Source organism: Chiloscyllium punctatum, chromosome 38, assembly GCF_047496795.1.
Source record: "Chiloscyllium punctatum isolate Juve2018m chromosome 38, sChiPun1.3, whole genome shotgun sequence".
NCBI classification, from domain to species: domain Eukaryota; kingdom Metazoa; phylum Chordata; class Chondrichthyes; order Orectolobiformes; family Hemiscylliidae; genus Chiloscyllium; species Chiloscyllium punctatum.
The window spans coordinates 34,909,145-34,926,665 of record NC_092776.1 but is presented as its reverse complement, the minus strand read 5'-3'; the positions used below and the strand labels follow the sequence as shown (position 1 = coordinate 34,926,665).

At 40.5% G+C, this 17,521-nt stretch overlaps 1 protein-coding gene across 13 annotated transcripts in view; it reads right to left on the bottom strand.

Annotated features, from left to right (window-relative positions):
* Positions 1-17,521, bottom strand: part of ptprea (protein tyrosine phosphatase receptor type Ea) — a 273,287-nt gene that overhangs the window by 52,272 nt on the left and 203,494 nt on the right. For 11 of the 13 annotated variants that reach the window (XM_072557608.1, XM_072557600.1, XM_072557603.1 and 8 more), the window contains 3 exons: positions 13,098-13,216; positions 6,704-6,776; positions 4,041-4,114 (listed from right to left, as the gene is read on the bottom strand). In XM_072557608.1, the coding sequence (XP_072413709.1) occupies positions 4,041-4,114; positions 6,704-6,776; positions 13,098-13,212 (262 nt within the window). In that variant the 5' untranslated portion in view covers positions 13,213-13,216. Of the gene's footprint in view, positions 1-4,040; positions 4,115-4,629; positions 5,179-6,703; positions 6,777-13,097; positions 13,217-17,521 lie in introns of those variants that run through there. The other 2 variants (XM_072557612.1, XM_072557611.1) reach the window with 2 other exon arrangements.

Here is a 17,521-nt window from a genome sequence, read left to right as displayed (position 1 = left end):
TGGTCTAAATTTCCACTAAGAAAACTTTGGATTTGTTTTTGACTAAACACCATTCTATTTTACACATTCCTTTGTCTGGGTATGCTCTTTAATTAATTATTTTTCTGTGGAGGTGATCTACTTAGGCATATATTCTGAAAGTGACCTACTTGACTAATTAAAAGCTTTTGATTTCAAAAAGTGTGCACTGTTTGCACATGTGAGGCTTCATTGCTCCAGTGTTAGATAATGCAGCTGTTTTACCTGCTGCATTGGTTTATCTAGTCTCTTTTATGACGTTCTGTCCCTCAGAAAATGAATAAATTCCACCAAGCTTCTTTTCCAGATTTTGTATTCTCCTTTTAGGAGAGATTTGTTTTGCTTCTGAACCTCTGTTTCACTCTGCATTCTCTCGAATTTGGTCTCCTTTGGATTGCAATGATCTGACAAAGACTCATTGATAATACCTACAATGTTTCCGCCTCTTATGAATTCTGACTTAAGTCACTGTTGTCACACTTCTCCATTAGATTCACCTGTATGTTCCAGCTTGCCCTTTCAAGAACTGAAGTTGAAATAGCTGTCAAAGGCTTTCAATTCACTTTTAATTTTTTTTAACCTTTCACTTTTATCCATTAACATAATCTGCTGCACTCCCAACTATGCTGAGATGTTTATTTACTAGCTCAGCTTCTGCCTTACGATCTAGTTTAGAAGTTATTTATACCTCATGAATTGTATTCTCCAGGGTGTCCAATTTCTCTTCTATTTGGCCCATTGCAGAAATTAAATTTTCCTATTTTTGATGCCATACCTTCCAAATGTGATCAAGCATTCTGTCGTTTTTTAAAAAGGATTTTTATGCTGCAGTATGGTGGTTTGTCGGTGCTTACTGCTGTGTTCGAGGTTTTCCTGTGCTTCAGAGCCTCAGTAACACTTTCGCTGTTCTCCCCTGGTCTCCCCCAAATATTTGTGTCTGGCAAAAATTGTATATTTCCTTATATTTACATTTGCAATTTTTCTAACTCGCCACTCCCAAAATATGAGTTCTATATTGAGTTTTGAGAAGATTTGTAGTTCAGGTTGAGGTTCTGGATATAGGTCTGATTGCCGAGCTGAAAGGTTCGTTTTCAGACGTTTCATCGCCATACTAGGTAACATCTTCAGTGGGCCTCCGAATGAAGCTGTCTCTTATGAGATCTGTCTCACGGCCTTCTAAGTTTGAATTTGTTTCCAGTCCTGGATCGTGGTATCCATGCATCATGCTATCAACATTAAATCAGAGCTGGAACTTTCTCTGATTTTCACTCATGCAATCCTCCATGTCTGGTTTGCTCACTGAGTCAAATTGGAGTCAGTACTGCTTCCACAGGTTCATCCTGCATGATGCTGCTGTTCTATCGCCCCAAATATGCAGATTGCTCGTTTCCCAATGCAGCTTCTGTCAGTTCTGACATGTTTTTGGTCTCTTTCTGTGAAATATTCTTCCTTGTTACAAGGTTTGTAGGGTTCACCGTCATCAGCAATCAGTGGTAACTGTTTGTCCTGAAGTCCTTTGGGTCATGAGCATGTTTTATTCCTTTTTTTCCTGAAATCATGAAGTCTAATACCTCTAAGTTAGTATCTTAGAGGTATTAGATACTAACTTAGTGCTGATCAGTGCTGATCAGTGTTGCTCACTGATCTGTGACAGGTCCCACCACTGACACATCATGGCTACACACTGGAAGAAATGCAATAAACAACAGTATGTTTATTGCGCTTCTGCAGCTTTCTATAGATAACATGAATATTACTACATTACTATATAGTCAGCCTCAGATGTGTCTCCAATCAGCTCCTTCTTTACTCTGCCTAAATCTCTGTAACAACATCATAGTGGGTAGTGCTTACTACACTCAAACAGAACTATATACAAAACACCTTCCAAGCAGGAAGGCTGCCAATGTTGTCAGGTATCAGAGTGACCTACATTCATGCAATTATGTAGAATCATAGACTCCCTACACTATGGAAGCAGGCCATTCAGCTCATACCGATCCTCTGATGAACATCCCACCCAGACACCACCTAACCTATCCCTGCAACCCTGCATTTCCCATGGCTATTCCACCTAGCCTGTATATCTCTGGACACAATGGGCAATTTAGCATGGCCAATCCACCCAACACGAACATCTTTGGACTGTGGGAGGAAACTGGCGGAAACCCATGCAGACACAGGGAGAATTGCAAATCCCACACAGTCACATGAGGTGGAATTGAACCTGGGTCCCTCGTGCTGTGAGGCAACGGTGCTAACTACTGACCCATCATGCTGCCCATCCTCACCAGAGATGGCAACATTTGAACAAATTCATGATATGACACATATAGTGTGAACACTACAGTCCCATTTCACCATGCAAGAAATTCAGATGAACTAAAGATACAAAGAAACAAAACTTTTAGTTGCAAGCGGTCTGATTATTGTTTAACTAACTAGATTGCAATTTTTTTAGGAACAATCCATCTTCTTTCTCTTGGACCTACTAATGATCTATATTTCATACCATACTTTAGTGCGTCAATTTGTGCAAAAACACAAATGAGTCTGCGTAAATGGATTCTTAGGAAATTATTCTGCTGATGTCGACATGCAGTGCTGGCACTTCAACCTACAGTGTGGATCCTCACATCACAGCTCACAGTTTGTGCTCGGCTGTGGGAGGAGGAGGAGGAAAGCAGAGACTTGGGGTCAAGCGGGTTACGTCCCAAGATGTCTACACTTATCTCCCTCAGAGTGACTGGAGTGTAGCATGGGTGCAGTCACTGATTGTCTAGCTGGGCAAATACATAGGAAGCGTGTTAACTGAATGTGAACATCAAGAGGAGAAATAAAAAATGCTGCTGCTGCATTATTTCATCTGACTATACGTGCTGTCTGAATAGATCAAAACATCGAAAATTCAGGAACAATCAGGGAGGTCAAAATCAGGTCGAAATGATTTCAGAGCTCATCCTTAGCAACATCTAATTAATATTACAACCATAACTGTAAGAGCAGGATCTTAACAGAATTCCTAATTTAGTGAGATAGTTAATTTTGCCATCAAAAGAGCATAAAGAACGAATCTGAGCTTGGTAGTGGAAATTAGACTTTTATGATCTTCCCCAAGAGACAGAACAAGGAAGTAAAAGGAAAGATTTCATTATTATAGATATGATGATTTCATCATCTTTTTCTCTGAAAGGTTTAATTTTTGTCACAAGTCTATAAAGTGTGTAATAGAGTGCTAAGATGATCCAGGCCACATTTATACAGTATATTCACTGACATCTATTATATGAAATATAATGATTACTAAGAGTCTGCTACAAGCAATTTTGCATTAATCACATTGGGAAAAATTAGAAAATATAGATTTGTACGGCCAAGTTAATACCTGGATCACAATGTATAATATCATCTTTTCCTGCATGAAGCAATTAAAAGTCATGAATCGAGAGTCACGAATTTTAAAATTTTTCAGACATGCATTTTGAAACCGAATGCAATGCACAAAGCAATGAAATTCATACGTAAATACATAATTTGCCTCTGATTCATGTCGTTTATTCGATTAGCCTGTAGCACCAGGAACTGCGTGTTTAGTTGTTGAATATGGTCATAAGCCACATACCTGTGGTTTTACAGTTCACAAGCCATGCTCAAAATAACCTATATAAGCTCAGTTATGTTTAATTCAAATTGTTTTGTATACCTGTGTTATATGTTTTCAATTCAGTTTTCGAACACTATTCAGATCAGATCTCACATGCAAACGCACACAAATAATTTTTAAAAACTGGTAAAAAACAGCACATTAGCAGGAACACAAGTTTATGTGTAGATATTAAAAAGGGTACCATTTTGGTTAGAAATTTTTGATCAGAGCTGAAGGGAGGATTTTTAATTGCAGCAAGAGGCCTCTTTCTAAACATGAACCGATCACTTTTTGTTCGGATGCTGATAAGCTGTGGAGTATTTGCAGCATTTCCAGTTGCTATTTCAGAATTCTAGCACAAACAAACTCAAATTACCTTGTTCTTCTAAAATACCATTCGGAATCTTCTTCTCTCCCCCAATGACAACGTCCTTTTTTCTTTTCCTTAATCTTAAGATATACATAAAATATAAGCACGTGTGCAAGTCATAAATCCCTGACGATTGGCATGTTTCTTATTCTCACATATAGCACTTATTTTGAAGCAGAATTTAAGAATTTTTTTTGCAGTGCATTCTTTAAATTTACACAGTTAAAATAGTGAAACCTTAAGATGTAGCAGCAAGGTATAGAATATTCATGTTATGACATGATTTTAAGGCAAAAATCTGAGCAAAAGTACCTTCTAAGAAGTTAGTAAAAGCAAATTGCGTAACTGACTTATAAATAGATAACAACAGCTTCAGAGAAATAATCTGTTGTTTTAGGATGCACGCATAAGAAAGCAAGTTAGAAATGTGGCCGTTAGGCCTATATGACTTGAACTTGAAGAAAAGGAAATGAGTAATTTAGTTGAGATACGAAGCAAGTCAGCACAAGTAAGCTTGGAACTCCTCTATGTTAACACTGAAGGAAGTGTTGTGAAAGAAGCAAGACCCAGCCTGGATGTCTGCTATGTTACATACAAAATACTTCTGCCTTCTCGGTGTTGTAAAAGTTAGATTCTTCCAGACTCTCTCAAAGCGCTCTCCTGAGCCCTTATCAGCAGCATCAACATTTGAATTGGTGGGTTGGGCAGTACTTGCATTTCCTACTCTAAGCTGTCTTCCTGTGTGGCTTTAAATAAGAGTTGCTCCACCTATTGACTAGTGGAGGTTTTGATCCTTTCTTTGATTTGAGTTTGTTAAATAAAGATGGTTCCTTACTGTAGAGGATTGTTTCGAATATTTGGATGCAAACAAGCAAACATAAAAAATTGCAGTGCACAAGGAATCTTTCAGCAACAATGGGATTGTGGAAAAGATGTACAAGCGCATTATGTCACCATGAAAATTTAAAAACCCTTCACTATGCAATACATGCATGCTATCAGTGAGGCTGTGGTCTAGATGCTCTGATCTGGATGCAGTTCTAAGCAGTGCTTTGATCAGTTGTACATTTCCGTGGTCAACTCATTATCAAAATGGTTGCAATTTCTAGGTGTAGGTTTATATACACAGATGATGGTAACCACTGTGGGAGGAATGACAGAATTGACATTCAGGTGAAGTATAAAGAAATGCAGGCAACTAGAGGGGAAAATGGTAAGCTAGAGAGTGAGTGGGGAACTAGGGATAGGATCATTGACAGGCTTTATGTTGAAGAGGCACAGAAGCTCTCAAGAAGTTAAAGAAAAGACAATATGAATTCACATTAACTTTTTTAAGATCAACACAACAGCTTTATTTCTGAAGTTGAAATAGTGCTGCATGAGATGGTGAAAGAGAGGCTGGCACTGTTTATTTGCAGAAATGAAAATGGATTGGAACTGTTAATTAAAATATCCCACATCAGCCAATTGCTGCTGAATGTTTGGTCCAGCCTTTTGTTGACCCCAGATTCAACTATTCCAATACTTTCCTCAATGGCCTTCAACACTCTACAATCTGAGAGCTTCTGACTCTTTATTGAAAACTCTGCTGTTATTCTGTAACAAATATCATTACCTTGGTCCCTGCCATCTTTTGGTTCTCATTCCCTCAGTGATAGACACCAGCATTGGTTAGGCAGAATAAAGGTCAAATTGAAAGCCAGTCTGAGCAGTGGCAACCAGTTAGCATGAAAAACCCATCAGGTTCGCTAATGCCCTTCAGGAATTGAACTTTGCCATCCTCACCCTTCCTGGCCTACATGTGACTCCAGACCTGCAGTGTTATGCTAGATTCTTAACGTCCATCTGAATTGGCTGAGTGAGCAACTTAGATCAACAGCAATTATGGATGGCCAGCAAATGCTGGCCTTACACGGGACACCCACATCCCAGAAATAATGCAGTGACAACCACTTCTGGTGGAAGTGTGGAACTACCAGGTCTCTGATTGGGCCTTGCAGCCAATGGCAAATCCAATGGCAGTTCATGAAGAAGCTGCCTCTGGTAAAATTGAAGTAGAAGCCCAGCTGTCATCCACTTGACTTTCCCTGAATCCTCAAACTAAATACTAAAGTTCTATTTTAACTTTTTAAATTGATGCCCTTTCCTTCTGAAAAATTATCATTACCTTGAAACATTGAACTCTACTACATTCTCTTTCAGACACTGCCTGATTGATATTTCCAGTACTTTCTAATTTAATTTAAGATTACCAACTTACACCGTATTTTGCTTTTGTATTACAGAGGAAATTGAGAATGATTTAATTTTCTGATAATTTTAAAGGAACTGTTCACTGATTTAGATAAGAAGTTCTTTGGGGTTTTTTTTGGCTGAAGAATGCCTGATGACACAGACAGAAGTATTAAACTCTTTTGTCACTATGGCAGAGCTATTAGAAAATGATTTGTAGAACACTGAGCAAATTGCTTTCACTGTGCACTTCATAAATCTCAGAAGCAACTAGTTAATGCTTTACTAGGGATGCTTCCTTGAGGCACTTCACAAGTCATGTTACATTTAGATCATGCACAAAATTTGTTATAATGTTGTAAAACGCAACAAATTTCTTGTCAGGAACATATTGTTATCAATTATAGATTTTTTTTTTAAAAAGTCTGAAATCTTACCTTAAATAAAGAACAACGGCAATTAAAGTCACAATCGCCAGTGGCACAATTACATATACAGGAATATACACATCTGTATAAAGTAGAGAAAATAATTTTGAAAAAGAACACAGATGCATTTAAATTATGCACTTCTTTTTCAGTAATGGCAGAAAAAGACATATTGTTTATGTTTCTTAATTGGCTTCTCTCCAGAAGTGACTGGCTGCCACTGTGCTACAGGAATCTTCTAACACCAGAGCCACATGGTCGTTCCTCATGTGCAAACTCAAGTCAGCGAACATTGGCAGGTTTCGCGGTTGCAAAAAGCAGCTAAGCCAGCCTTCATATTGTCCTGTTCGGGAATGTGTGCAATCCAGCAGCGATCGTTAGATAATGGTCATGATCAGGAAAGCCGTTTTCCACCTGAGCCCAGACCACCTTCTGAAGGGAACAGGAGGTAGTGGTCAGGAGGTCAATGCATGTACTCAGACTCTCAGGGACTGGCAGCAGTCTTGCAGGAGCTAAATTATCTCAAATGATTGGCCAGGATCAGTAAAAGAATTGTGAGCATTGTGGGCTTCTCCTACTCACCGGACCATTATCAAGTTGCTACTCAGTGTGTCACACCCATCACCACTTGTTAGCTATCAGGGCTCAGGCCTAACATTCAGATACACCAGCTCACTCTCAAATCCATTCCAATCCTGCCAGCCTCACATCCAGCTCCTGTTGCCTCCACATACCTCTAGCTATTTGGCTATGGTGGGCACAGCATTCAAACAATCCAACACAACCATTTCTCTCTTGCAGGGCAAGTCGGCCCATAATGGGAGGGGGAAGAGCAGAAGGGGACTCCTGCAGTCCTGAAGTCCTTGGAGGAGATCCTTCATGATGCTGACTGTGACAAGTCTGTGGCATGTGACATTGCTGACATCATTCCGGATAATGAAATACCCAGGCTTCATGCCCTGTCCCAACCCACCCCATCTCGATCCAGCTTTCTGGTACAATGAGAAAACAATGGATGTCACCACCACATCAACCTCTTGCACCTATTTCCCTCACTTCAACTTGCCCCTTCTGATGTTATGCTTTCAGATACTCAAAACCTGCTACCTGCTCTGTCACTGCATTCCAAAACAAAGAGGGAGGGGGCAATGGCACAACATTGATAAAAAGACCACCATGCCATTTGACCTGACAATAGCAGCCACTGGCTCAGATAAGGGCACTGCACATACCTTAAAACAAGCATACAGTTGGGATTAAATGAATTAGAAGGAGGAGTAGGCCTCTTGAGCATACCCCACCACTGAATAAGTTCATGGTTGATGTGATTAAGGCCTCAATACCACACCACACTCCCTTGTTAATCAAGAATCTATATATTATTACTTTAAAAGAGACTACCTCCACTGGTCTCTTTTTAATATTTTTTATTCACTTGTGGGACTTGGGTGTTGATGGCTGGCCAACATTTATTACCTCTCCCTCGTTGCCCTTGAGAAGGTGGTGGTGAGCTGCCTTCTCAAACTGCTGCAGTCCACCTTTTGTGAGTTGATCCATAATGCCCTTAGGGAGGGAATTCCAGGAATTTGACCCAGCAACAGTGAAGGAACAGCAATATATTACTCTCAGGATGATGAATGACTTGTGGGGTGTGAGAGGGGCTTGCAGGTGGTGGTGTTTCATGTATCTGCTGAGCTTGTTCTTTCTAGATGGAAACGGTCATGGATTTGGATGCTACTATCTGAGGATCTTTGGTGAATTTCTGCAGTGTGTCTTGAAAACAATACATAGTGCTGCAACTGAGTGGTTGAGGACATAAATGTTTTTGGATATAGTGTCAAGCAAGCAGGTTGCTTTGTCCTGGATGGTGTCAAGCTTCTTGAATGTTTCTAGATCTACACTCATCCAGGCAAATGGGGAGTACTCCATTATATTCCTGACTTATGCCTCATCAATGATGGACAGGCTTTGGGGAGTCGGGAGATGGATTACTTGCCGCAGAATTCCAATCCACTGACCTGCTCTTGTATCCACTTACATGGCAAGTCCAGTTTAGTTTCTGGTCAATGGTATCTCCAAGGATATTGAGAGTGGGAGATCGTAACACCACTGCAAGTCAAGAGGCAATAGTCAAACCATCTCTTATTGGAGTTTGTCATTACCTGACATTTGTGTGGTGTGAATGTTACTTGCCACTTGTCAGACCAATCCTGGATATTGTGCAGATCTTTTTGCATTTGAACATGGGCTGCTTCAGTATCTGAGGAATTGTGAGTAGTACTGAACATTGTGCAAACATCAGTGAACATCCCACTTTTGACCTCATGGTGGAGGCAAGGTCATTGAAGATGATGGTTGGACCTGGGACACTACCCGGCGGAGCTCCAGCAGAGATGTCCTGGAGCTAAGATGACTGACCTCCAACAATTACAACCCTCTAAGTGCCAGGTAGGACTCCAACCAGTGGAGAATTTGCCCCTGATATGCATTGAATCAAGTTTTGCTCGGGCTTCTTGATGCAACATTAGGATGAATATAGCCTTGATGTCAGGGACTGCCACTCTCACTCTCATCTCACCTCCTCATCTCTGTCCTCAAATGAGACTCTCCTTATTTCTCAGCAGTGTCCCTTGCCCCTAGTTATATTGTTGCCTACCAGAGAAAATATCCTTTCAGTATCTACCGAGGCATATCCCCTCAAGATCATATATTTCAATAAGTCATCTCTCATTTATCTAATTTCCAGTGGAAGCAGGCTAAATCTATCCAATATTTGTTCATAAAATAATCCCCTCATCCCAGAGTCAATCAAGTTAACTTTCTCTGAACTGCTTCTAATACATTAAAATCCTGTCTTAAATTATGAGACTAAAACTGGATACAGTACTCCAAAAAAGACCTCACCAATACTTTATACAGCTATGGGAAAGTATCTACATTTTTCTATTCCATTCCCCTTCGATTAAATGAAAATATTCCATTTGCCTGAGAAATCACTCACTGTGTACCTGTAAGGTTTTTTTAAGGTTCATGTACCTGCAAACCCAGATCCCTCTGTACCTCACTGAGCTGTGCAATCTCTTCAGTTAAAATAATAAAGAACAAAGAACAAAGAAAATTTACAGCCCAGGAACAGGCCATTCGGCCCTCCAAGCCTGAGCCGATTCAAATCTAATGTCTAAAACTGTCACCCAATTCCTAAGCATCTGTATCCCTCTACGCCCCACCTACTCATGCATTTATCCAGACGCATCTTAAATGAATCTACCATGCCTGCCTGTACCACCTCTGCTGGCGACACGTTCCAAACGCCCACCACCCTCTGTGTGAAGTACTTGCTGCATGTATCCCCCTTAAACTTTCCACCTCTCACCTTGAAAGTGTGACCTCTCGTTATTGAATCCTTCACTCTGGGGAAAAAGCTTGTCTCTATCCACCCTGTCTATACCCTTCATGATTTTATAAACCGCAATCGGGACCGCCTCAATCTCTTTTTTCCTAATGAAAATAAAGCTAACCTACTCAGCCTCTCTTCATAGTTAGAACCTTCCATATCAGGCAACATCCTCGTAAACCTTCTCTGCATCCTTTTGGTAATGTGGCGACCAGAACCGTACACGATATTCTAAATGTGGCCGAACTATGCTGCGCATCCCTTTGTCCAGTCAAAGAGCTCTGGCTCACAGGATTGGCACATGGAGAGTCACTGAGCCTGAGTGGACTGCAGCCAGGCCATGAGAAAAGGACAGCTTACTAGACAGCAAAGTTGTAGATACTAGGGCTCAGATTAAAATTTGCTGCAGGAGAATCCTGATGACAGGATGCACACCAAGATCTGGCTGGATTCGCATGCTGACCAGACAGCCTTCTGTTAAAATCAATGAACACTGAAAATTCCTCTTTCAAGTTGGCAGAGGCCATCTCACAAAGCCTCTCTTCCCCATAGCCTTGGCTCTCTGACATCCTGCAGATTTGAGGCAATATAACTACTGTCCCATACCTAGTTCAGCCTGTGCATGAATAGCTCATATATTTTTGTCCTCATACTCTTCATATTCTGTTAGCTGCATACTGCATTGTTTCTCAATCATTAGTTGTAACAAACCAAACATACAAGAACACAAGAAGTGCCAGAAGACTAATTTTATTAGTTTGCGGCTCATTGTAAATTCTTTTTTGATATTTACTTTGAACAGCTGCAAGTTTACATGGAATGTTTGGCTGCCTCCAGTCTTAGTGAACAATATAGTTGAGATAAACAGCTGGCAATTCCCCACTAAATATCTGCTTGGTAGATAATGCAACAACTTACCAGGACATACTGGATCAGTATTTGCAGACTGTAGCTGTGCAGTAGCATGGGACAATTAGAGACTCTGTCTTTGCCGGTGGGGTGAGCCTATTTACATCATTTCAAACCATTCTTTAAAAGGTACAACTGGAATCTGAGAAATGTGTACAAACACTGAGGTTCAGACAACTCCAGGATATTGGGCTCAATTCTTAGTGTTGAATTGCAGGGGAGGTGATGGCCTAGTGGTATTATCACTGGACTATTAATCCAGAGACCCACGTAATGTTCTGGGGACCTGGGTTCAAATCATCCTGCCATGGCAGATGGTGGAATTTAAATTCAATATTAGAAAAGAAAGTCCTTTATTTCCTTCCTTTAGGGAAGGAAATCTGCCATCCTTACCTGGTCTGGTCTACATGTGACTCTAGTCCCACAACAATGTGGTTGATTTAACTGCCTCTGGGCAATTAGGGATGGCTAATAAATGCTGGCCTAGGCAGAGACACCCTCATCCCATGAATGAATTTTTAAAAAGAATACAAGGTCATACAGGAGCACCTGTTAGTATTGCAAAAGCACATCGGCAAATTAATATCGGTCACACCATAGGAGTGAGAAAGGAGAAGAAATACTATCAGGGGTGAGGATTCAGAAGGACTATGGTTCAGTGGCCAGGATGAGATAAGATCTCAAGAGCTGGAGTGGCAATGATTACAGTGGTACTTGGCAGGTAGACAACTTTCCAATTGTCGCACGAAATGTTAGGTTTACCACGTTCAGCCAGCATTGACACTGTCTGCCTCTGGATAAACTACACACTGAAACATGTGTAAGAGTTTCTACTTTTGCATCTGCAAACAGTCTTTTATCACCTTCAGGCGCATGGCTGTCCATGACTTGTTTTTACACAATACAGTGAGAAAAGACTACTTTCATTTTTCAACATTTGCTTATTAAGTTAAATAGTGGAAGTCGATGACATATACGTATTGAATATAGAGTTAAATTACAAATGCAAGTTCCCAGCAAATGCCTTCTCCTGAGACTGCCAGTCAAGGTTATTTAGCCTTTACAAACTTTGCTTTATTCTCCACCAACCCATGGGTTTAAATGATCTGAAATTTGTTCACAGTGAATTTATAGGAACATTTTAGCTCCATGAGAGCTGTGTATAAATGCAGCGCTGAGGTTGTCAAAGGCCTGACAACTTGCCATCTACTGACATGACATGAAAAAGCTGCACTTACTTGTGTCACCACACTACAGGGAGCACTTCCTGCAGAAGCTGTGACAGTGCCTGTGATGTCATCGGCAGTGACATCACAGGCAGCTGCTGGCATTAATGATGGAAGAGGTCACAAAAAGGCAGATTAAATAAAAATGCAGCACTGTAAGATTTCTTACAACTACCCTGTACCCTTCTGCCTTCAACACGCTGCCTCCTGCTGCTACCAGGCTGTTCCTCATCCCCACTTACCACAGCTTCCCCTTTTCACACACTCTCCCTCTTCCCCAGAATCCCACCTTCACTATTCTCTCACATCCCCTCATTGATCCCTTCACTGCTGGCTTGTTTCCCTGTACTCCCTCCCATATGGATCCCATTCACAGCTTCATTCCATTCCCTGTGCTCTTTTCCACCAATCCCTCCTACTTGAGCCATTGGCAAAGGGTGGGGTTGGGGGGATATGTTAGGTAAACAGCGAGGAGCTGCAGAAAGGATTGGGGATTGGGGAGTGGTGAGGTAGACGAGGAGGTGGCAACGGTATTGGTCATCTGTAGCAACAGGAAAGGGCAAGACAGAGTGGGCAACGGGCAGGAGCTGAGTTTCAGGAAGTGGTGGCCAGCAGTGAATGTGTCATCATAAAGTTTGCCTCTGTTTTTTGGAACTGGGAGAAACCATGTATGTTAGCAGATAGAATGGAAGATAACTTCCTAATTTTCTTTTCCTGCTCAGCAGCTATAATTAAAAAGCAATAGTGCCGTTCTGCCACCATTATTCTTGATAAATACTTTTGGAATCTGGTCATCCACAGTAAAGGATCTAAAGCACAAATTTTAACAATCAGCTCCAATAAATATGGACAATATCAGAGCCCCATTACTTACGGTTCGAGTCAGCAGGGGACTTTGAGGTTTGCGGTGTCAAGTTTGCAGATAATTCCATTGAATTTTGGGTTGTTGACAACTGTGAATTTATATTTTCAGATGTATTTGTCATCATGGCACTGCAAGTAAAAAACAAAAAGGTATTCTATCAAAAACGTGTGGCATTTTCAGCAGTGCAGACAAGAAGTGTAAAACTACAAAGAGATATTGATAGATTAAGTGAATGGGCATAACTTTGGCAAGTGGATTCCAATGTCGGCAAAAATGAAGTCATCCACTTTACTCCTAAAAAACGTCATGGTAATTTTCCAAATTCTGAAAAGTTGGAAACAATGAAGGTCCAGAAGATGATTAGGGCTGAAGTACATATGTTAACATCCCGTGTATAGTTATAAAAATGAATTTGAAAGGCTAATGGAATGCTGCCCTTTACATCCAGAGGACAAAAAGTACAAAGGCAGAGTTCACGCATGAGCTCTGCACAGCCCTGGCTTGACTGTACCTGGAGTACTTCAAGTGGTTATTGGTATTATATCATAGCAAGAATATACTGGCCTACACTGGTATGTTACCTGGAATCAAGAGATAAGCAAATGCAGTTTTAGGGTTGATTTCTAGGAATATAAAGGGTAGAGAATGATTTGATAAATGTTTCAAGGTATTAAAAGGAATGGTTAGATTCAGCAGAAAGACATTATTTCTGCTCATTGGGGAATGTAGCACAAGACCTTTCAGGAGTGAAATTATGAATCACAGATATAAATTTGGAACTCTCTTCCACAAAAGGCAATTAATGCTAGAAAAATGGTAAATTTTAAAACTGACATTATTAGATTTTTGATAATCAAACACATTAGTGGATATGGGGCAAACATAGTTATATAGTGATAATGGGTCACTTACTTTGCTTTCTCTCCACAGATGTTGGCGGACCTATTGAATTTCTCCAATAATTTCTGTTTTGGTCATAGTCATACAGTGTTGTGTTGGGGATCACCCTTGATCTCAGTGCTTGGTAGAACAGGCTAAAACTGCTATGTGGACTCCTCCTTTTCCTACATTACTATATTTCAAAAGTTTGCAAACTTTAAAATTTGACTCTTCAAACCCAAACATGGGTGATTTATACTGAATGCAACCTGCAACTATCATTTATAGAATACCAACCATGTTAGATACTTGCAAAGTCCATAGCAATAAGGATGAGTTGGTACGAGCTTGGCAAGTGATTTAATGTGAGGATTCAGGCATAATTTGCAAACTACTTGCACATGTTTTATCATTGGCATGTTCAATGCCTCCCACGTATATCTGAATAACTGATGATGAATTCATTTTAAACTAGCCTGTGAAATCTTTACCACTTCTTTCTTTTTTCACGTGCTTGGGTGCAAAGCAAATTTCAACTTTGACAGAGCTCAGAACAGAAAATGCTAACACCTTGCACTTCGTAATTGATGGATTTGGACCAAGCAGAAATCATTACTTCTGGTCGAATCAGGAAACTGTTGTTACCAATATCCAGCAGATGATATGTTGAGAAACAAGGAAACGATTATAAACCAGCTAATTACTGCTGCCAAATCTGGTTGACGTCATGTAACATGCAAGGGGAAAACCAAGCAGGAGATGACAGCACTAAATGTACACATCTCTGAAGCTTGTGAATTGATGCCACACAAGACAGGAGAACTTCACCAAGTTGAGTGTGCTGGCTGCCTCCCAAGATAGTGGCAGTTATGCTTACAATGGCCCACAAACATGGCTATCTGAGAAAACAGAATATTATCAGATAACATCTCTAACATGATCTTAATGACATCACTTCGACATAGCAAGAATGGCTCAGGGTAAGGAAAGTTATAACCTACGACGCCCAATGTATACCCTCCAAAACTTTAACAAGAGAGTGTACATTGATTGGATTGGAGTGGAAACAACTTTATCAGCTTTATATCCCCAGCCAGATGATTTGACGGACACTACATTCTCTGGTAGGCTACACGACTGTTTGTAGAGAAAGCTGAGGTGTCGTCATCAGATTTTGCCCAATGGCAGGAGTTTCTAGGGCTCTGATCCTACCTACTCTTACTTCCCCTCTTGTTACATAGGGACACTCTAACCTCCTCCCGCCACCCACAAAGGGTTCAAGTCCTCCCACTGTGTGCAGAGGGTACATCTCTCTACTGGTGGCAGTCCAGCACAATGTGGGATAATTTTCAGAATCTGGGACAGGCCTTTCTGGAACTTTTCCTCAAAAAGCTGCCGGTTCATTGATTAGCGTTTTTTGTAACGATTGAAGGGTTATAGAGTCAATGCAGGTAAAGCGTGTTTGGATGAAGAGCTGCTATAATTAGCCAGATCTCATCAAGTGGCAGAATAGGTTGGAAGGGCTGAACAGCCTACTCCTCGGCCTATGCTGCTATATCATAGTTTGTGTCTAATCCAAGTTCTTGGAAAGATCAACAGAACAATGCCCAAGGAGCAGAGATAACATCGAGGAATTGAAGTTTGTTTGGAGAATTAGATTCACATGTTTTTTATGTTGGATCCTCCCAGTTTTTGTGGGAGGGCATTCCTTTTTTATGTACAGTATTACAAATCTCACATCTTTATATTTGGGGTCCTACGGGAAAGGGAAGAAAGAAAGAACTAGTATTGTTATAAAGTCTTCAACATTCTCAAGTTAGTTCAAAGCACGCTCCCTATTTCCTCAATTGCTTTATTAAGACTCACACTTAGACTGTTGCTCACAACCCACTAACAAGTTCTGACAGGTATACTCAGTTGTCAGCACAAATAGAAGAACATTCTTATGTGATGAAATTCCTGGTCATTCCATACCTATGATAGTATGTGTGCATATTGGGTGTCGTAGTGCAGAGGCATTAGCTCACGACCACATATAGGAAACTAATGGGATGTTCAGAAGTATGTCAGAAATCAACAGCAGCACCTTCTCAAGGATGTAAAGGAGCTTTTAAAGAAATCTAAAATGGCAAAATAACTGATATTGATCTTCAATCAAAATCATCAGGTAGGAGCTAAAATGATTACAGACAATCCACCGGGGGCAGGAAATTGTAAGGTGGATCAGTTTGGGTTCCCAAAAACCATTCGGGCTTTGGGGGAGAAAAGAGTCAATGGAGTATCACTTTAATTGACCCAGCCATGAGTTTGGGAATCAAGGAGTGATAGGCAGTCTTGCCTGCATTCTTACTAAGTATTGTCTTGATTTAAATAAACCCTCAACTACTATATCAGCTCTCATTTCTCTACTTCGCTTTCAAAGATCATAGAATATCTCGAGAGAGCCTGGATGCCAGGAATCCAGGGCAGGGCAGAAGAGGGAGCTCTGCACCTTGGAGGGTGGTGGAAACAGGCCACACACCTAGTTTAAGGAGGTTTGGCTTATGTATTAATATCATGAGTGCATTCCAGATACTGTATTGAGATGGATGAATACTGGGCACCTATTCATGCAAACTGATATGAACAATTCACACTTGATACAGAGATCAAGCTCTTCTTTTAGTCATAAAGTTAATGTCATAAATACCTGACAATAAAGTAACAGGATTAAGGTTTACTAAATGACAAATCAGTGAGTACCAGTAAACCATGATTTACAAGGACAAGTAGCAGGGGTAACACCACAATCATTCAAAATGGCTGCCAGTGCCAGATCTATAACCTTTCAATAACTTCATTATATCACCATTCTGTCTTAATTTACTGTATAAATTTTGCATGGGATTTATATGCTATTCACGAATAAATGCTATCACCACTGAAGAAATACCTGAGATCTTAAATAACAAACCAAAAATCCATTCATATGTTCTGAGGGAGTCACATGAGAATCAGGCATATGTTTCAAAGAAGAGTCTGATCATATTTAAAGCTCTAACTTTGTTCCTTTCTCCACAGATGCTGCCAGACCTGCTGAGGGTCTCCAGCACTTACTGCATTTTTAATGTCAGCTCTCCAGCATCTGCAGCCCTTTGCTTGTGTTTATTTATTCAGGGCAGGTGACTAAAGTGTCAGTGGGGGAGCACTTTGGACCCAGCGACCATGTTTCTATTAGATTTAAAACAGTGATGGAAAAGGATAGACCTGATCTAAAAGCTGAAGTTCTAAATTGTAGAAAGGCCAATTTTGACAGTAGTAAGCAAGAACTTTCAAAAGTTGATTGGGGGCAGATGTTCGCAGGTAAAGGGACGGCTGGAAAATGGGAAGCCTTCAGAAATAAGATAATGAGAATCCAGAGAAAGTATATTCCTGTTAGTATGAAAGGAATGGCTGGTAAGTATAGGGAATGCTGGATGACTAAAGAAATTGAGGGTTTGGTTAGGAAAAAGAAGGAAGCGTTTGGACAGAATGGATCGAGTGAATCCTCAAGAGTATAAAGGCAGTAGGAGTAT